The following is a 21016-nucleotide window of genomic DNA, read 5'->3' on the forward strand; positions in this document are numbered from 1 at the left end:
GAAACCAAAAAGAAGTCCTGTTTGTAGTTTGTCACAAGCCATGTAGGGGTCGCCTAAAATATGTAGAAGTAGGTGCTCTGGTCAGATTAGACCAAAACTGAACTTTTTGGTAAAAAGACACTGCAATCACCCTAAACAAATTATCCCCATGATTAAACATGGTGGTAGCAGCAGTGGGTATTTTTCAGCAGTCACATAAAAGCTGGTCAAAGACTCTAGACTGAGTGGAGTTTCACGTTCTACCAAGACTAACCCTAAACATACAGACAGACCTTTAAAAAAATAATTTTAATGAAAGCATATTTATGTTTTAGTATGGGTCAAAGTCCAAACAATAAAACAGTTGAGAAGTTGTGGGAGGACTTGAAAATTGATGTTCCCTGTTGGCTCTCTAGGGTCAATACTTTGTATTGATTCAAGAGGTCGAAATGCCAATGCATGCCACACTTTTCAGATTTTTATTTGGAAACATTTTAAAAACAAGGTATTCCTTGGACTTCACATTAATATGCACGACATGCTGTTGTTCTATTACATAAAATCCTAATCAAATACATTCAAATTTATGGTAAATTGGCATAATATGCAGAATTTAAGGGGACAGCAATATTTTCCAAGGTACTCCTGGCTTCAAAGAAATGTTGGATTACATAATTTGGAAGAAATGCAAACAACCCCAAAGGAAAATCCAGAGTGGGTCACAAAAAATCTAGATATATTCTATTATCATTGTGTTCTTACTTCTAATCTCCAAAATATCTTCTTGTAAGTGCGTCCTACCTGTTCTTGGTTATTTAGTTAACCAAGGTATAAAAAAAAACAACAACAATATACTCTCTTCACAATATCTCTCCTAATAACAGCAAAAACCATCCCAACAGCCTTATACTGCAGATAACAAAAACAAAAAAGGGGCAGGAGGAAAAGAAATCCTGGATTCAGATCGAGATCTGGGATCAGCCTAGAAAATGTTTCATGTCTAAGCAAGGCTGTATGGCACAGTCCCAACGATGTCCCATTTTATTTAGAATTGTACCACAACAACTACTGTTTTTTAAGGCAAGCATTTTTATTGAGAACTGCCTCAAAGTGTGGGAAAATTATTGAGGTGTAATTTGAGTGCATGGAAATCCGTTGGAAAAGGACTTATTACTGCCACGTGCTGATAAATTCCTCTCTCTAAATCTAAGAGAATCACACATGTAACTTCACAGTTTGAAAATTCACAGTGTCACACACAACTCCACGCAGTACATCAAAACAAGAGACACTGCTCAGGGATTGACCGTGCTTTCTGTCACTTATTGTCCTGCAGCCTCCTTCCTATCTAAGGCCAGATTGTTGAGACTTACAAGTGGACTCTTGTTTTCCGTGTGAGCCGCAATGACAAGGGAACCCTGCAAGGAGCAGAAAAAATGCAGACTGCTTGCACAAGACATGACTTCAGTTTGGTGCAACACAACAAGACCTCAGAGTGCGACGATGGATGCTCAGAAAAACTGCCGAAGGTTTCTGTTTGCGTGCATTTCTTTAGCACAGCAAATCAACAAGGCTGCGAAAGCCGATGCAAAGCAACGGGATGTGAGGGGGGAATATTGTGAGTCTTCACACTGTGTTGGAAAGCAAACAGCTACAGCTATTTGGATTAATGAGTCACAGTGCTTACTAGTAAACAGAGCGCACTGTCAGCTCAGAGTGAATAGGTGACCTATCCGAGTGGGGCTGCTGTTGGTGCTGTAGAGCTACACAAATCATCTCTGAGAGCAGACAGAGTGACAATAACAGGATTATGGTACAGTCATGGGGAAAAGAAAACAATCTAATTTGAAGAGTTTTACAGATCAGGGCATAATAAGTCTTTCAGGTTTTAAAGTTAATAAAATCTACCCTCAACTTCACAGAAACACAACACCTTTACCTGCTTCCATAGATTTTAAAAAGGGAAAGTAGCAGCCAGGTGCTGCTGATCATATATATTTGTTCAACAGCTCATCAGCATCACCTCTATAAAAGCAGAAGTGTTGGCAGTTTGTTAACACAGAGTCAAGATGGAATGATATCAACAGTGATTTTACCAAAGCACCCGTTGCAGCCCATCAACCTGGGAAGTTATTCCATTTAAAGTCTTTTAATATACAGTGAGAAAGACTTAAGAAAGCTGACAAATCTTCCAAGGATCACACGTTCCAGAAAATGCAATGCACAGAGAAACTGGAAACAGACGAGAACTCCATCTCTGAATCCACAGGCTGAAGTAAGCATATGAAAGGTTAAAGTCTTTTATTAGAAAAAGACTGAACATGTATAGCTTGTTGAGGAGGGTTGATGAAAAACCCTCTATTTTCTAAAGAATAAGGTAAGAGACTCAGATTTACATAGCTGCATCTCAATAAACTAACAATCCTACCAGAACAATGTCCTTCTAACAGAAGAGACCAAAACCGAGATGTCTGGACATAATGCGTGATCGAGTCACCCATGACCTCTATGACATTGTGTTCCAGGGTGAAACGTGAGGCCACCTGTCCAGCAAAGGAAGTTTGGCCAATGCGGGTCACGCAGCAGATCACTGATCCCAAACCAACCGACAACAGAGGGGCTAAAAAAAGAAAATGTCAAGGTGCTGGAATGGTTCAGTCAAAGTCCAGACCTCAACCTGATTATTATGCTGTGGTGCGACCTCAAGGGAGCTATGCAGAAACAAATACCTGCAAAGTTCAACAATTGGTGAACAACATTGAGGAAATCACTCACTCTTGTCTCTCCAGTGAAAGTTTGTCCGTTCTCATTGAGGACATCAGGAGGAAGATCTGGTTTACCCTAGCATGAGGAACAGAGAACAGTCAGTGGCAATATGAATACTTTTACACTCATAGTGGTATAAACAATACCAGCAAACTGACCTGCAGCTTGACATATCCAACACTGTCTCCTGTAGGTACTGGGGCTGGGATTGGGATCAAGCCAATCCCTGCGTACTCATTGCTGGGGTCATCTTCTCCATTAACAGGGCCCACTGTTAGGGTTACACAGGTCGGAGCCGGAGGCAAAGGAAACACAGGCTGAGGAGTCGGAGGCAGGGGCCGCTCTTGGATCCAGCTGCCTTTACGAGAACCCATACCGCCTGACTTCCCATCCGACAATGGGAGCGCTGGCAAAGGCCTGCGAGACAGAGACTCCTGGGAAGACAGACGAGGTCGCCCTTGAGTCTGTAGGAGGAGGGTGCACTCTTCAAGAGAGCGCTGGACCATTGATAAGAGCCCCTCAGAGGGAGGAGCATTCCCAATGGCGGATAACGCCGGAAGCAGGTCTGACAGCAGACTCCAGTCTTGCTGAAGAGGTGGGGGAGGGTCACCTGTGTGACTAGCTTTCCAGGTGGACAGGATCTCAGCTAGAGAAGTAGCCAGATCCCGTGATGAGAGGGAGGAGGCCGTGTTCAGCAGTGAGTGGATGAGGTTCAACAGCGAAGCTTTCCACTGAAAGTCGCCGGAGCCGTTACTGGAAACTGAGTGGCGACGCGTGGAAGCAGAAGAGGATGATGACGACGAATGGGGAAGGACTTCAATGGTCAGAGCAGGCATGTCGTAGATGCCACAGTCAGGCTCAGACAGGTCTTGTTTCTGATCTGCACCGCTGGCTCGTTTGTCATGTGCAACATCTTCAGTGGGGAGGATGCTGGTGGACTCTGCCGGGCCCAGAGGAACACCTGGAAGTGTGGGTACACTGTAGACTTCATCCTCTTCTTCATCAGGTTTTATTTCTGATGTGAGTTTGTTCAGAGAGATTGTGGGGACATCATAGACCTACATGTGGAGAAAACAACACATTTTCAATTGCATGTGACTCTCACCTTGGGACTGTTAAAATTAGGCAAAATTCAATGAAATTTCCAAGGTTTCCCGATAATGTGATAGGATACAGGTTTCAGTCAATAATTCCACAAAATGCATTTCAGGACTTCAGAATAAATAAGTCTGTTAGGGAGAAACAAATCTAAAAAAACGGAGCAACAACCTGGTTGTACAATGACCCCTCCCTTAATTTAAACCTTTTTGAAGCACCTTCTGATTCAGTTTTCTTTGGTAGGAGTCCATCAGCAGGCATTATCCTCACTTGGTCATTTTTGCCCACTTTACCCTGCAACATTGTCCAAACCTATCAGATTCTGATAATATCTCTTGTCCAGAGCCCTCTTCACGCCTCTCCTCAGATTTGGACCCGTGCCGGGCCATTCTAGCACTTTAATGTTCTTCTGGTGAAACCATTCTAGTGGTAATCAGATGTGTGGTTGGACTCACTTAAATCACAAAGAAAAACCTCAGTCTTCAGTTTTCTAGCAGATACCTGAATGCTTTGGGTTAAAACTGAATTTGTATCCATCTGAAGAAAAGTAACCCCAGAGCATGCTGCTGCCACCACCATGTTACACCACTGGTATTGTAAGTTTTTTTTTGTGTTTTACCCTTAGTCCAGACATATGGAGAACAGAGGAGATTGCTGTCCAGTATGGAACACAAGCCTTACCTACCAGAAATTAATGGTGCTTCTGGTTAAAGACCAGTTTCCTAGTGAATTAAACTGGTTTCTTTATCTTCTCTTGGCAGATACCTTTGCACAATGAGCTCGTTTAATGTTATGAAACCTGCCAGTTAACTGTGGTTTTAAAAAAAGGACTGCTGAACTTCATTTCAGGTCGATCAGATACACTCTACCTGATGGCAGGTGTGAACTCAGGAAGGCTGAATACTAAAAGTAAATCAAAAGCTGCTCAACAAAGTATTAGTTTAGGGAGGGGGAACATTTATACAATATAAAAATTTTTTTTTCTTACATTTTCCCTCCAGATTGTTTTTCATTTCACTTGTACTGGATACATGACACATTAAAAGGTGGAAAAATTTTTTTATACTTTATAAAAAACTGGCCCTTTAACAAAGCTAGGTGCACTAATTAGATGCACTGTTTGTGCAGTTTAGATTAGAAAAATGCTGCACTTTCGACAGCAACATAAAGTCTGGTGAAACCGATGAGGATATTAAAATTAGCAACAAAAAAAAAGGAATTCATCCAATGATCTGTAAATATATGCGACATGTGAGTTACTGACCTATTTTATGACCTTACTGACCTATTATGTTATTGACCACTTTTTCTTACAGCCAATAATAACATGAAACCGTGTCTCTAATCTGCATTTGGGACCAGAAGGACCAGGACAAAAGGAAAACACAGCTGGCACACATTTTAAACTAAGATTAAAGGGGAGGCCACTGTGGTCAGGGTGGTGGTAGTGCTGGTGGTGGGACACCCATGGCATGGCCCTCACACATGGGTGTGTCAGGGAGAAAATAGTAACAACATTTGGACTGGATAGACAGGCTTCCCCAGCAGACAGAAACAGGTGTGGCTCCGCCTTGGAGGGGGCAGGGAGACAGAGCAATGGTGGAATGTGGAAAGAAATGGTGGCAGGGTATTCATCACCCACTGCACTAGTATAGACTTGAATTCAAAAGCTGCTTGCAGCAATTTCTAAACTAATGACAGCAGTGAATGAAACAAACTATAATGATTATGGAATATTTGTATGTATAGACACTGAAAATCACAGCTGATCAAAGATTGATCCCTTCAAAAAATATTTTGAAGCGTCTTGGACGGTTCTTTCAGTTGTTCTAAATCAAAGAAAATTGGCAGGAAAGCCCAACAAACCAAGGCAGACAGTTTTTGCTCCGGATCAACCGTGATCAGTATAAATGCAATAAAACAGAACATGCAAAAGCATGCGTTTTGTTTTTTATATATAATTAAAAAATCAGATAAAGGTTAGGTACATGTGCCTACTATCTGGTAATTCCTTCATTATTCATTGAATTCAGAACTACTACCTGTACCAGTGAGCCAACAGCAACTGTTCTCTTATTTGTAGTAGTCCTTAGAGGAACCAAAATGTTCCAATTAAAAAATCTGAATGAGTCAAACAGGCCGGGCCTCAAAGAAAACCAGAAATCCGTATTGGCCGGTAAAAACCTAATTTGTGCATCTCTAATTACTTGAGGACGTTAAGGTGGAAAGTCAAACAAGTGGCATTTTTGTGGCACAAGTGAGTACATTGCAGGCCAAAAACATACTTCTCTCCATTCTATAAATTTAAACACAGAAGGAACTCACAAATAGAGATTGTACTCTACTAGTAGTGCTACTGGTTTAATGACATGAAGACATCAAAAGTGCAAATGAACAGCTTACCCCTGCAACCTTCATAATGTTTGAAATGACCGACAGCCATATTTAATCTAAACCTGGAGTAAGTGAGGAACTCAGACTTTCCACATCAGAACTCCAACTTCATACACAATACGTTTTCCAACCTGAGACTCCGAAACACCAACTTCCAAGTACAATATTAAGTAAAATACCTTCAGAACAAAACTGTAATGAGATCCAAATTTGAACCGTCCCAGAAAGGGTCAGTGTCTCTTTGGGGTTATTGTTGGATATACAGCTCCTTGAGGGTAGTTTGATGAACAGCTGGAAACTTGGTTCAGGTTTCCATTAAGCGTGGGCTGGTCTGAGATTCTCAGGGTATGATAACCTTGAGTAAAAATCCCAGGAAATCATAGCATCATGTTATCAATTTTTTAAAACAAAATGTTAAAACGTAATCTAGTTCCTCTGAAGCCAAATAGAAATGACCATTTATTTCTAAAATAATAGTAATATTAACACCTTAATAAGAGTGACCGGTGGTGCTCCTTTAGTTTTCCCACCATGACAATTCACGCTTTTCATGACCAGAAATATTTTCAGACAAGTTTGTCTATCCTGTAAGTGAGAGAAAAGTGTAGTGGCCTTCCCTCAGCTAGCTCCCTGGCAGTGTGGAGCAACAGGTGGGGAAGGGGCAGAGTCAGAGTACTCTATGGTCCATGCAGCCTCAGAAAATTCCAGTCACTCCCAAAACCTACTCTAGGATCTCATTGGAAGCACCTTAAACCACAAGAATGGCTTCGACTTTACATTAAAGAGCCACGGAGGAACTGAAAATATAACGTGTTTTTTAGGACACTAGAAAAATTAAATAATTGCTTTACCTCCGTCTCAGGGTCTACTTGTGATTGGACACTGCGTGGAGTGTCATAAATGCCATCAACGTCCTCTGTGTGAGTAGACTGGATCGGCTGCTGCCACCTGCCACTAGGAGGGGTGTCATACACCTAAGATGGCAGCAGAGGATAACATCACGTTACGACTGGATCTGCATAAGCTCATCTATCATAATGTCTGAAAAACAACTGCTGTTGGATATGAAAGCTAGAAAGAGCACCATGCAGAGTTAAAGACACATCCCATACCTGGTCACCTGCAGTGTCTGAGTAATCCTGCTGTTCTCCAGCTTTGTTCTGCACACTGGTGCTTCTATCCAGGCCGTTGCTCAACTTTTCTCCACTACCCTGGAAAGTTCTGATTTGCCTGTCCTCTTGTTGCTGCTGGCCTGCAGGACTTGCCTGAGCCGTCGGTTTGCGGACAGAGGTGGCTGGCGAAGGTGCCGTTTGCTGTGCGTCTTTCCTGGTGACCCCTCTCACAGGAGGTGCTGGCGGAGGAGGTTTGCGAGCAAAGCTTGGTGATCCTGGAACCCTAACCTGCCCTGCTCTGATTAGCAAAGGGGACCCCCGGTGACCGGCCGTGCCAGGTTTGCCCCTTGCAGCAGCAGAGTTTGGGGGAACTCCCTTGAGTAAAGGTCGGGGAGACACTTGGGTGGGGGTCAGCGAAGATGGGTATTGGTGGGCCAGAACTGTGGCAGGCGGCCGATGTAGGTTTGATCCGACAGGCGTGGGCGTTTGGTACATTCCAGGTGTGTCCAGGCTTGCTTTGGGCTGAGGGGATCCACTGATCCCAGAAGTGCCGTTAGCGCAGAGAGTACTGTTCACACCACCACCTGTTCCTGTTGGGGACTGATAAACATCATCACTTGCAAGCGGCGTCCCCTTGGGTACCAAGTAACAGTCTTCTGTTGGTTTTTCTCTTGGAACAAGGTATGTAGTGTCCTCTGGTTCATCAGTAGCCCTTGGCACTCCGCTGGGGGAAAGGTAAATAGACTCCGAAGCCATGAGAACTCCAGACTGCCTTGCATGCAGAGCTGCAGAAGACACAGGGCTTAGTGGCTTCTGGTAAAAAGTTCCAGACATTTCTGAACCCCGCTCCCTCAAAGACGGGGATCGCGGTCGTCCTGCCAACCCAATATCCCAGTCCGGTCTGGGGCGAGTGCCAGAACTAGAGTGCGAGCGCGGACGGCCGGCCTCCACTCTGAGTAGCTCTCCAGTCCGAGTGGCGACCCCCCTGCCTCGACCCTCGCCTGTGACAGGCGGGGACAAGTATACACCGTCTGCATCTTCTGTGTTTCCACTGACAGCGGTCCGAGCCAAAGGAAGGCCAGGGGATAGGTATACAGCGTCTTCTTTAGGTCCGAGACTAGGGTCAGAGCCCGTCGGTGGGCCGGTCTGCAAGATTTTGAGGCGGTTGGCAGGAACAATGCCCTGTTTGCCACGCAGGGAGCAGAGCCACCAGCCTGGCCCACCGGTCTGCTCCTGTTCCAGAACCATCAAGATGTCACCCTTCCTGAAAGCCAGCTCTTCTGGGCTTTCTGCTGTGTTGTCATACAGCGCTTTTGCCAAAATCGTCTGGAAAAGAAGAGGAGAAACTGTGGAAACCTGTAACACTTAATAATTTACTTATGAAAACACCAAATAGCATATGAAAGAGAGCTTTAATCTGTAGCCATACCATTTTGTCTCATATGTTTAGACCACAAACGATAATACTGGGATGTTCTTGGTTCACCCTTTTGTCCATTTTGTACTTTTTCTTGTTTCATTCCTGACTTTTAGGAGAGCAAAGAGTGCATTTCTTACTTTATTTGACAATCAATGCTTTTACATATTTCTTTATATTCCTGTAGTGGTTGTATGACTCCAAACTCAAATTTCTTTCAGTTCGGAGGTCATAATCTCTCAGATTTCATATGAATCCCAGCTACAATAAACAGGAATAGAGTGTACAATAAAATCGTCAGACATATTATACATTCAAAATATAAAATATATTCAACTCCGCAATTTTTTGGATCACTTATTAGTGTAAGAGATGTACAAAGAAATTGGCTGAAGACTGGAATCAAAGGATTTTCAGCTTGACTGGCCCTAAGCGATGCCCAGCCAGTCAGAAGCTTAAAAATCTGATCATTTTCTGCGCGCTTAATGAACCACGGGGTGCTGGTCATTCTGCCGCTTCTCCATTTCATTTTTTGACGGTGTTAGACATTTCGTCCCTAACTGTCTTGGCCACACAAAAGAGGCATCAATCTGGGAACATTTGGTCATATCGATGAGGGAAAGGAGTTGACCTAGAGCCAAAACAATTCTGAAAATATTACAGAAAAGTTGTGCTGTTTTGTCCTTTTAGGTAGGTCTCAACCTCTGTCTGTGTAAACATGCAGGATTAGCACATGTTGGCTGTCTTCTGGAAATCTCAGTGTTAATACACAAAAACTGACCCATACAGTTAGTAATGCGCACAACACTAACTGCTAATACAAGTGTGTAAAGACTATTTTAAAAGTCAACCCCAAATCACTTTGCCTTTGTTTTAAATTTGTGATATTTATTCAATTATAGCTTTTAAATAGAAATTGGAATCGGCTAACAATGGTATCGGCTGCTCAAAGCTTTAAAAACACTATAGATCAACCACAGATCTTTCATAGGTGCATTTGAATCAAAATAATAAACTAACAAGAAAAAAAAATTGTTATTTCATGGTTTCATGGGTATGAAAAGGTTTGATTTAAGGTAAGTAATGGAAGTATGAAGAAACTAAGTGGGGAGCTGACCCAGTCATTCTGACATGGGCCTGCAAATCAGAATTGTTAGAGCGGTTAAAAGGAGAGCAAATTACACTGAATAGTGAAGAGCTTAGGAGATCTGAATGAAAACGGAGGACAATTGGTAGACAAAAAACCCACACATACACAAAATCCAAATCTCAAAATCCCCAGCTGGGTCGGTAATGATGGCCAAAAGAAAGAGGGGAAGCAGTCGGAGGTGGATCAATGATCAAATGGACACAGGAGCTTAATGGTAATGAGCAAGATGAGAGGGAGGGGGAGGGGATGAGAGGCACATCTGTCTCTCGCTGTTTAGGGTTTAATTGCCAACCCAAAGCCAGAGAGTCAGACCTCCTTTCATTTTCTAAACCATACCCCCCTCAGGGACACACGGGTCCAATGAGCCATGTGGGAGACCCCCCTCCCCGACCCAAAACAGTAATGGAGGCAATAAAGATCCTTGTACACTATACTGAAAATATACAAACGCAAACGAGTATGCATCATGTTTCAATTTGTGTTAGTCATTTAGCATCTCATCTGTCCACCACAGTGAGCTTCTAGTTTTATTTTGAAATGAATGCATGCATATAGTGAGAAGTGTACTTACTGAGACAGACATGGCTCCAAACTCATCAGATATTTCTCAGAGAAACTGTAAACCTAAGCGTTGAGTTCGGTAAGCCCATCCACCCAGATCAGATCTGCTGGGGTCTTCTCGGATGTGATGATGGGCAGCAGAGACACTGGGTGCCGAGGCACAGCTGGCTCTGGACAGGACTCATCTCAATGGTCTGGTTGCCTCGACGTCCCCCGTCTTTATGCGGATTCTGCAATCCACGAGGAAACGCTGTTCACACGTTGATGAGCTACAACACCAAAACCGGTTCAGGCGCTTCAAAATCACACATCACACATATGCACTGAAACGTCCTAGAAGCGATGGTTCTGGTACGTTCAAGTAACCCTGATAGGCTGCATTTAAAAGCGAACGGTGTACATTAAAAAGCGAGGCTTAACACGTTAATAGCCGGCGTGTATGTGACTGGCTTCAAAAAATAAATGTTAATTCATGCAAATATGAGCTAATAAGACAGCAGCAAACCGCTGCGAGGCCTAAACACTAACCGACTGGATTACACTCACTAACGCTGGTTATCCATATCGCCCCTCGCTGCTATCGCTCAATTCAAAACAATAGTCCTGGAGCATAGCAGAAAATCCCAGCTGTTACCAACATAATCAACGCTAACACACAACCCCGTCGATTTAAAATACTGAATAAATACCTGGCTTCTTTCTTATCGGCAATGAACTTCCCATCGACGTAAACCTTTGAGGGGGATATGTGAGCAGTGGCTTCTTTCCAGGCGTAAAAATCTTTGGCCATTGGGTTTCGATCAGACGTAGGGTAGGAGAGCAGGCGACGCATGAGCGTCTGAGTCGTAGGTCAACGTCGCCGCCATATTGTGAGAGGCATTCTTTGATGAAACTCAAGCTAACATCGTCAGGAGACAGTTTTGTTCCAAGAATGTTTTGTTTAAGTTATCTTAATATATTAGATTTTCATCAAAAGGTTAATTTGTTTCAGTGATTAAATTCAAAAGATGAAACTCATTTATAGATGTGTTGCACAGGATTATGTTTTTCAGGCATCAGGCCTGTAGAGAGAATCGTCAGGGTGGACCTTCCCTCCATCCAGGATTTTTACATGTCTAGGATCAGGAAAAAGGCATGTAAAAAATTTACAGATCCCACATATTCTGGACACAAACTGTTTAGACGTTTACCTTCAGGTTGGGGCTACAGTCGCTATTTGCAAAAACCAACCACCACAGAGACAGTTTCTTTCCCCAGGCTGTCTCTCTGATGAACACTTTCCAGATCGAAACCATGCATATTTGCACTAACTCAACCTTGTCTTCCTCTGTTGTAAAAAGTGTGTATATATACATATTCACAAGAAAAACAAATATGAACAGTTATTTCTATGTATTTATATTTAAAACATAAAACATATTTTTTTAAACATATTAATACAGCAATGGGATGATATGACCACCAAAATCATGGGGAAGATTGCTGACTTGACAGCTGTACGGCACCCTCCACATAACAAATTAAAGGTAATGGCCAACAAAGCTGGCTGTTAACAGACTGCTGTATCCAATGGGAGGTTGAGTGTATGAAAATGTGTGAAAGAAAAAGGTGTACACGCATCAGGGATGGGCACAGTCTTGGGAGGATTGTGAAACAAAGATCATTCAAAAGTTTGGGGGAGATTTAAAACTGCAAATATTTTATGACAAACTACATTTTGTAATCCATAATCATCAAAGTTGACCGAAATAAACGTTTGACATAATTCAGTCGATGTAATGACTCTATAAAATATGAGTTTCCCATTGTGAATAAAATGATTGAAATAACTAAACTTTTTCCTGACATTCTCAATTATCAAGTTACAGGATCTAATAGTATATACTGGTCCTTCTCAAAATATTAGCATATTGTGATAAAGTTCATTATTTTCCATAATGTCATGATGAAAATTTAACATTCATATATTTTAGATTCATTGCACACTAACTGAAATATTTCAGGTCTTTTATTGTCTTAATATGGATTATTTTGGCATACAGCTCATGAAAACCCAAAATTCCTATCTCACAAAATTAGCATATCATTAAAAGGGTCTCTAAACGAGCTATGAACCTAATCATCTGAATCAACGAGTTAACTCTAAACACCTGCAAAAGATTCCTGAGGCCTTTAAAACTCCCAGCCTGGTTCATCACTCAAAACCCCAATCATGGGTAAGACTGCCGACCTGACTGCTGTCCAGAAGGCCACTATTGACACCCTCAAGCAAGAGGGTAAGACACAGAAAGAAACTTCTGAACGAATAGGCTGTTCCCAGAGTGCTGTATCAAGGCACCTCAGTGGGAAGTCTGTGGGAAGGAAAAAGTGTGGCAGAAAACGCTGCACAACGAGAAGAGGTGACCGGACCCTGAGGAAGATTGTGGAGAAGGACCGATTCCAGACCTTGGAGGACCTGCGGAAGCAGTAGACTGAGTCTGGAGTAGAAACATCCAGAGCCACCGTGCACAGGCGTGTGCAGGAAATGGGCTACAGGTGCCGCATTCCCCAGACCTGGGCTACAGAGAAGCAGCACTGGACTGTTGCTCAGTGGTCCAAAGTACTTTTTTCGGATGATAGCAAATTCTGCATGTCATTCGGAAATCAAGGTGCCAGAGTCTGGAGGAAGACTGGAGAGAAGGAAATGCCAAAATGCCAGAAGTCCAGTGTCAAGTACCCACAGTCAGTGATGGTCTGGGGTGCCGTGTCAGCTGCTGGTGTTGGTCCACTGTGTTTTATCAAGGGCAGGGTCAATGCAGCTAGCTATCAGGAGATTTTGGAGCACTTCATGCTTCCATCTGCTGAAAAGCTTTATGGAGATGAAGATTTCATTTTTCAGCACGACCTGGCACCTGCTCACAGTGCCAAAACCACTGGCAAATGGTTTACTGACCATGGTATCACTGTGCTCAATTGGCCTGCCAACTCTCCTGACCTGAACCCCATAGAAAATCTGTGGGATATTGTGAAGAGAACGTTGAGAGACTCAAGACCCAACACTCTGGATGAGCTAAAGGCCGCTATCAAAGCATCCTGGGCCTCCATAAGACCTCAGCAGTGCCACAGGCTGATTGCCTCCATGCCACGCCGCATTGAAGCAGTCATTTCTGCAAAAGGATTCCCAACCAAGTATTGAGTGCATAACTGTACATGATTATTTGAAGGTTGATGTTTTTTGTATTAAAAACACTTTTCTTTTATTGGTCGGATTAAATATGCTAATTTTGTGAGATAGGAATTTTGGGTTTTCATGAGCTGTATGCCAAAATCATCCGTATTAAGACAATAAAAGACCTGAAATATTTCAGTTAGTGTGCAATGAATCTAAAATATATGAATGTTAAATTTTCATCATGACATTATGGAAAATAATGAACTTTATCACAATATGCTAATATTTTGAGAAAGACCTGTACATGGTTACATTTAGCATATTATTAGGTCAAGACATTCATATCTTCAGCGGTGTTCGGATACTGAACTATTTACAGGTCGGGAAAACTACACAACTAGGCGTTAAATAAGACCTTCATGGTTGGACATTTGTCTCTTGTCATTAGTAATAACAATTGTAATAAACAAAATTGCTAAACTAAATATAGTTTAGAAATAAAAACTAAAATTACATTTTAATGAGTGATTTGGTATGTATTTAGAAGTAAACGAATGTATATTTAAGTACATTTTAAGCAAGTATTTGCAGATATTGTGTCAATTTGGCCTCAGTGTCCCCTCTTATGAGCATTACAATGAATACACAGTATTGTGTATTAAAACCATAAACCCAAAGTAGTTGATTGTAAATTTTATTACGTGTATTATTCTGAAAACCACGTTTAATAGCATATTTGGTACTGGTTCTTCAGCAATAAGTGCCACTCAAACAATGGCGGACGCGCTCACGTACCCTTTCTATTGGGCAATGAAGCCAAAATGATTTCTTGATGAAGAGACATGTCTCCCCGCGTCTTGCAGTGGCTCGGATGTTCCGCTGATCTTAAAGCTAGAGCTGTAGTTTGGTCACAATTATTTAGTCCAATCCATTCACATTGAAATCTGACAGCTAAACGCAATTTTAACTGCAGCTCTTCTATGATTGGCTGGTGTGTTGTGGGTGCGTTCAGGGGCCTCGATTTCGTCCGTTAATCAGGAAACCGAGCTTTCTAGCGCTTAAATAATTACAGACACTTGACGTTACTAATGAGTCATTATACTAACATTTACCAGCTATTCTATCTACTGAAATTGCTGTTGTAAAAACACACATTCAAAAGTTATAAAATGAAAGCGAAGTGCTTGCTTGATGCTTTTATTTTGACATCGACACGACTGTCCGGAAGATGGTAAATGTAGCTAGAACCAAAGGTCTTATAGTCAGAGTTTAACCGAGTTTTGTCTTTTAATGAAAGATTTCACCGATGCGACTTCGTTAAAGTTTGCATGTCCTACATGGTGAGATGATCCCCTTTATGGCACTTGTATACCAGCATTCCTTCGTGCACTGACTGTGAAACGTATCACTGAACATCGATCAAGTATTTCATTATTTACATTGCTGATGCATTAATGAGTCTTTACGTTTTCAGTTACAAGTAATGTAAAATGCATTTTCTTTGTAATCGCCCGTTTATACCCCTGAATCCCATCAAACAACAAGTCCAGTCAGAGTCCTTGACCTCTCCCCTAGTTAACCAGTGTTTGCATGAAGTCACCGTGCTACTTTGTTCACAGATAATGTTTCGAGGTGTATCCAGGTTTCTGAGGACCAACCCTGTTTCTGGCCAGAGAAGCATGTCTCAGAGCAGTCTGGATGGGAAAGTAGCGATTGTTACAGCCTCAACAGATGGGTGAGACTCACTGAGCTGTTTGTAGAACACATTTAAATAAGTATATAATGAGGTTTTTTTTTAAAGTATATCAAGGATTATGTTTCAAATGATGCCTCTTGACTTCCAGTGCCTTGCAAAAGTTGCCCTTTGGACATTTTGCCACATTACAACTAAAATCTACAATGTGTTTCTCCACTAGGTTTGCACATTTAGAGGCTGAATCTTTAGCCCATTCTTTGCAAAACATCTCAAACTCAGTCAGATTGCACGAAGAGTTTCTTTAAAGGTCAGTTTTGAAGTCTGTCTACATATTCTGAAGTAGATTTATAAAGGTTAGACATTATAACACACATACGCTTTGATAAGTATTAAAAAGTGTTAAATTTGATCATCTCAATTTTAGGCTTTAAAACGATCTTAAATAAGCCTAAATCTCCTGACAAGGTCTTAAATTACCCTTTGTTTGATCATAAATTTGTATATTATTTTATTTAAAGCTTATCTATGGAAATTAAATACAAAATTGACTATTATCATAAAAAAAAAATGCAAAGTTAACAATGATTTAACAATGTTTTAAGCTACCTTTAGTTATTTTGGAGAAATAAAAAAAAATCCCTTGGTTCTGAAATTTTAAATTCTGAGGGTCTAAATTTAAGTTACTGAAATGTGCAGAACCCTGTCTGCCATCTCTAGTAGCGTCAGCTGCTAATTTTGATTAATATTAATTCTGATCAGCTACCCTGTCCCTGCTGAAGCGAAGGACCCCCACTGCATGATGCTGCCACCACCATGTTTCCCTGTGGGAATCTGGTGAGGTGCACTGTTGTGTTCATACTAGACTATAGCTTACTAAGATAACTGTGAAGGCAACTGGTTGCATTTGATTTTATGCTGTGATCAAACAGGTTGAATACAAATGCTCACTTAATTTTTTTTTACATTAGTTGAGAAAAGTTCTACTTTTTGTTGGTCTATTACATAAAATCCCAGCAAAACACATTGAAGTTTGTGGTTGGGATGAGACACAATGGCTTTGGAAAGTTTTGCAAGGCACTGTTCATTCTTGATAAGCCTCTGTTTTTCATGCTGGCTCTCTCATCCCTTTTCACTAGAATCGGCCTGGCTGCAGCTCGGGCTCTAGGAAAAAGAGGGGCCCATGTGGTTGTAAGCAGCCGGCGGCAGGCCAACGTGGACAAGGCTGTGGCTTTGCTACAGAGCCAGAGCATCAGAGTAACTGGAACCACATGTAATGTCGGCAAAGGAGAGGACAGAGAGAAGCTGGTTCAGCTGGTGAGTTCTCGTGTACTAGGTGGTACTTTTCCATAAAATACATGGAAATATGCAGGCTTTCTGCCATAGTCCAAAAATGTAGGAAGAAGCATCAGATGTATTAAACAACCTTCTGTATTTCTCAAAACATTTGCCCCTTCAATGGAAAGATTTGACCGAACTCTCGGATAATAACTGCAAGAACCTTTTTTGTTCCACATTAACCTCAGACATTTCCTGTGGCTGCAGATCAGACCTGTAGAACGTTCTGCTCAGGAGGGATTTGAAACCCATTCCTCCGTATGGAGCTTCAGCTGGGCTCCTTTCTTTCAGACTCTGATGTGGACAGCTCTGGTGAAGTCATTCCAAGGGGCCTCATTCTGCCTGATGAGGGGGAAAAAGGCACATTTTCTTTGTCTGAAGACATTCCGATGGTTTCACTGCTGTTTAGTGTTGTTATGGGTGTTCTCAAGCTCTCCAAGTTTCCTTCGCTTCATATTTAGGACACCTTAATTATTCCTGGAGGCCTATTTGTTATGACCAAAAATCTTCCGGTTTAATCTTGGCTGCCCCATAAAACTTTCCACAGCAGAGATGAGTTTTGAGAGACATCCTGGAAAACCTCAAACATGCAGTTCTGCTTGACTTGGAGAGTACCTGACTCCTCAGTGGAGTGTCTCCATGGAAACCATCTCCATGGATTTACATATGCTAGAGCCATAAACAGGCATTCTAGTTTAGCTTGTCCTTTTTACCATCCCATGTCTTCTGCGTTTTGCCGTTGGACAGTTTGTCTATCTGCAAGTTAGAAAAAATTTATTTTATCTCTTTAAAAGGAGATTTTAATAGCTTCCAAACTCATGTAAATCTGTCTGTCTTTTTATGTGTCCATTTGTGAATTACGCCAGGGTTTACTTGGATATCAATGATTTTAAAAAGCATTTCATAGTATTTTTAACCTGTATCCTGTTGCAGTGTCAGCTGCACTGCGGTTTAACTCATCAGCCCGTGTTTCATTTAGACTGTGGATCAGTGTGGGGGCATTGACATCCTGGTGTCCAACGCAGCGGTCAACCCTTTCTTTGGAAACATCTTAGACTCCACAGAGGACGTGTGGGACAAGGTACACACCATGAATAAGAAGCATCAGAACTCATTTATAAACCAAAAGTAGGGGGCTTGCAAAAATATTCATACAGCTGGACGTTTTACACGTTTTGTCCCATAATAACCACTAACCTTGCTGTATTTTATTGGGAGTTGATGGGAACACAATGTAGTGCGTCGTTGTGAAGTGGAAGGAAAAGATGTATGGTTTTTAAATACTTTACAAATAAAAATCTGAAAAGTATGGTGTACGTTAGTATTTAGTGACCCCAAATCTGTACCTTGTGGAATGAACTTCTGTTGCAGTTTGTCTAGATGTCTAAACCAGCTTCGGTTTAAACAGACAAACCACGCTAAAATATTTGCCTATCCTTCTATGCATGTTAGCTCCAGGTCATTCGGATAGGATGGAGAGCATCTCTAAAAATCTGGTAAGACATTTTCTTTTTCCAAGTCTTACCAGAGTATTGTATCTGTTCTGGACTTTGACTGGGCCATTCCAACAGATGAATATCATTTGGTCTTAACTGTTCCATTGCAGCTCCTGCTGTATGTTTAGGGTTGTTGTCCTGTTGGCAGGTGAACTTCTGCTTATGCAGCCTCTAACAGGTTTTCTTACAGTTTTGCTCTATCCATCTTTCCTCCAACTCTGTCCAGCTTTCCTGTCCCTTCTGAAGAGGTCCCCACAGAAAGCTGCTGTTTACCTATTAGAACGATGTGTTCAGGGCGATGTGCAGTGTTGGTCCCCACACATTGTTTTTGTTTTGTATGGTGGTCATAAAGTTAACTATTGTTCTTATCAGACCAGAGCACTACTTCCTCCACAAGTTCTCTGTGATCCCTGCATAGCTTTTGGCCAACTCCATGGAGGACTTCTTAAGGGTTTCTTTTAACAATCAGTTCCATTAAAGCCAGATTTGTTGTGAACAGATTTCCCCACCTGAGCCATGCATCTCTGCAGCTGCTCCAGAGTTACCATGGGCATAACGGTTGCTTCTTTGGTCGAAGCTCTCCTTTTCCAGCCTGTAAGTTTAGATGGAAGGTCACATCTTCATCCTCCCGTTCACCAGTGTTCTCTAACAAACCTCTGAGGCCTTCACAGATGGATTTATGCTGGATTACCCACTAATTAGGTGACTTCTGAACACAATTGTTTGCATTGGATTTTTCAAGGGTGTCAAAGGAGGGGTGACAAATGCACACCACTCCTTTCAGATTTCTGTGTAGAAATGTTGCAAACCATGTAAACTTCTCCTTCCATTTCATGATCATGCGCTATTTTGTGTTTGCCTTCGACATAAAACCCAGTAAAAGCCTTTTGAAGTTTGTGTTTACGTGACAAAATATCAGAAAAGTCATGAGGTGTTGGTGATTTTGCAACATACTATATGTCAAATTTGAAAACAAAAAAAAAACTTTTCTTTTTCAAACATAAAAACCTGTGGTTTGATTTGTTTCTTTTTAGATTCTGTCTGTAAATGTAAAATCTGCCTTCCTCCTGACTAAGCTGGTGGTGCCTCATATGGAGAAGAGAGGGTGAGGGTTGAACTGAGAGTATTTGTAGGAAAATGTTCCAGAAACAGTGGAACCAATAATAAAAGTGTGTCTGTGATGGTTCTGATGTGTCTGAGTTTCTCTTTCAGAGGAGGAAACATAATATTTGTGTCTTCGGTAGCTGGATACCAACCAATGCAGGTCAGAGATGATACATAATCTTAAATATAGGTGTTAAAGATTCAAACGGCATCTTGTTAAGTTTTGAGAATATTTTTTTTGTTTAATGTTTCCTATAGCTTCACTCAATATGGGTGTGAACCAGTGTCCTGCACAATTGTTTGATACCCTGGTAAAGATGAAGTAAAGGTTTTTAATACGTATTTTATTGCAGCTCTGAAACATTTAGGAAAACACAACCATTTAATTTGAATGCATTAATGTGGTGCAGAAAAAAATGCTTTGTATAGCGTTTAAATTTTGTGTCTATCAGGGAAACAGGAAGTCATAGGCTACAAGTTAAAAGTTCCTTCTCAGTCTTGATACTTTATTTTTTTAAGACTCCTTAATGAGATTTGTTTTATATAAAATAACAGGGATGCCAGAAAGTGGTGTACTGGTGATTTGGTAATGTGTGAGCTTTTCTACATTGAATAAATATACTTGAGATTAAAGCGTAGATTTTTTGTTGTGTGAAATTATGGTTTTGCAATAAGAGAGGCTTTTTACTCCACTTAACTAGAGATGTCGGCATATTTGGGAGGACAGCGTATCTTCTGGGTTCAATAAAACATGGACCCTCTCTCTCTCTCTCTCTGCAGGCCTTGGGCCCCTACAGCGTGAGTAAAACCGCCCTGCTAGGTCTAACCAAGGCACTGGCTCCTGAGCTGGCTCATGGTAACATTAGAGTGAACTGTGTGGCCCCTGGAATCATCAAGACCCGCTTCAGTTCTGCGGTGAGGACACAAACACATAATCTTTTTGGATTTTCAGTCCTGTACAGTTCTTGCTTACTGTATGGGGCAATGATTTTTGTTCCAGTTGTGGCAGAACAAAGACGTTGCGGATGAGTTCAAAAAGCAGCTGAGCATTAAAAGGTGACGTTCGGTATAACACATTGTCCTCAAGCTGCTGAATCTGTGTAATATTTCTGTTTATTCATCTGTGGCTTCAGAATCGGAGAACCTGAAGAAATCGGAGGGACGATTGCTTTCCTGTGCTCTGATGAGGCTTCCTACATTACAGGAGAGACCATCGCAGTGACGGGAGGGATGAGCTGTCGACTCTGAACCCTCTGTTGGCAGCTGCAGAGCTGCAGAGCTTTAGAGCATTTGATTTTTTTATTATTTTTTTTATTGTACTTTGATCTTCCAACAAAGCTAATATGGATGAGAAGTTTTTGAATAACAAACAATTATCTCAAGATCAGGGCTTATTGTGCAATTTTCATTCCTTATCGTTATGCTTCTTGAATAATTGTAAACAACATTTTAACTTACTGATTGCAAATAATGATTTGCAGTTTGCAGTTTCATGCCCTGCGATGGACTGGCGACCTGTCCAGGGTGTACCCTGCCTCTCGCCCATAGACTGCTGGAGATAGGCACCAGCTCCCCCGCGACCCACTATGGAATAAGCGGTAGAAAATGACAGACAGTTTCTAAATAACAGATAAATCTGTGCAAGATCTGAAACCCATGTACTTATGAACAGATGGGTTAAATTTAAAGCCATCTCCAAGACTAGTGGTAGTCATGCTTCCAGTAAACGTTCTACTTTATGCAGACTAATCACATTT

General features: G+C 41.6%; 2 protein-coding genes across 5 annotated transcripts in view; one reads left to right on the top strand and one right to left on the bottom strand.

Annotated features, from left to right (window-relative positions):
- The window catches only part of efs (embryonal Fyn-associated substrate), a 14323-nt gene extending 2858 nt beyond the window's left edge, over positions 1-11465 (bottom strand). The window contains exons 1-6 of one of the 2 annotated variants that reach the window (XM_047386755.1): positions 11167-11465; positions 10488-10707; positions 7350-8675; positions 7089-7211; positions 2904-3803; positions 2755-2820 (exon numbers count right to left, since the gene is read on the bottom strand). In XM_047386755.1, the coding sequence (XP_047242711.1) occupies positions 2755-2820; positions 2904-3803; positions 7089-7211; positions 7350-8675; positions 10488-10499 (2427 nt within the window). In that variant the 5' untranslated portion in view covers positions 10500-10707; positions 11167-11465. Of the gene's footprint in view, positions 1-2754; positions 2821-2903; positions 3804-7088; positions 7212-7349; positions 8676-10487; positions 10747-11166 lie in introns of both variants that reach the window. The other variant, XM_047386756.1, reaches the window with a different exon arrangement.
- dhrs4 (dehydrogenase/reductase (SDR family) member 4) overlaps positions 1-20643 on the top strand; it is a 24209-nt gene extending 3566 nt beyond the window's left edge. Inside the window, exons 1-10 of one of the 3 annotated variants that reach the window (XM_047386761.1) lie at positions 14811-14968; positions 15248-15363; positions 16461-16638; positions 16867-17019; positions 17639-17740; positions 19190-19260; positions 19368-19419; positions 20040-20174; positions 20260-20315; positions 20393-20643. In XM_047386761.1, the coding sequence (XP_047242717.1) occupies positions 14957-14968; positions 15248-15363; positions 16461-16638; positions 16867-17019; positions 17639-17740; positions 19190-19260; positions 19368-19419; positions 20040-20174; positions 20260-20315; positions 20393-20507 (990 nt within the window). In that variant the 5' untranslated portion in view covers positions 14811-14956 and the 3' untranslated portion in view covers positions 20508-20643. Of the gene's footprint in view, positions 1-14810; positions 14969-15247; positions 15364-16460; positions 16639-16866; positions 17020-17638; positions 17741-19189; positions 19261-19367; positions 19420-20039; positions 20175-20259; positions 20316-20392 lie in introns of those variants that run through there. The other 2 variants (XM_047386762.1, XM_047386763.1) reach the window with 2 other exon arrangements.
- The last annotated feature ends 373 nt before the right edge of the window (positions 20644-21016 follow it).

This window comes from Girardinichthys multiradiatus, chromosome 14 (genome assembly GCF_021462225.1).
Source record: "Girardinichthys multiradiatus isolate DD_20200921_A chromosome 14, DD_fGirMul_XY1, whole genome shotgun sequence".
NCBI classification, from domain to species: domain Eukaryota; kingdom Metazoa; phylum Chordata; class Actinopteri; order Cyprinodontiformes; family Goodeidae; genus Girardinichthys; species Girardinichthys multiradiatus.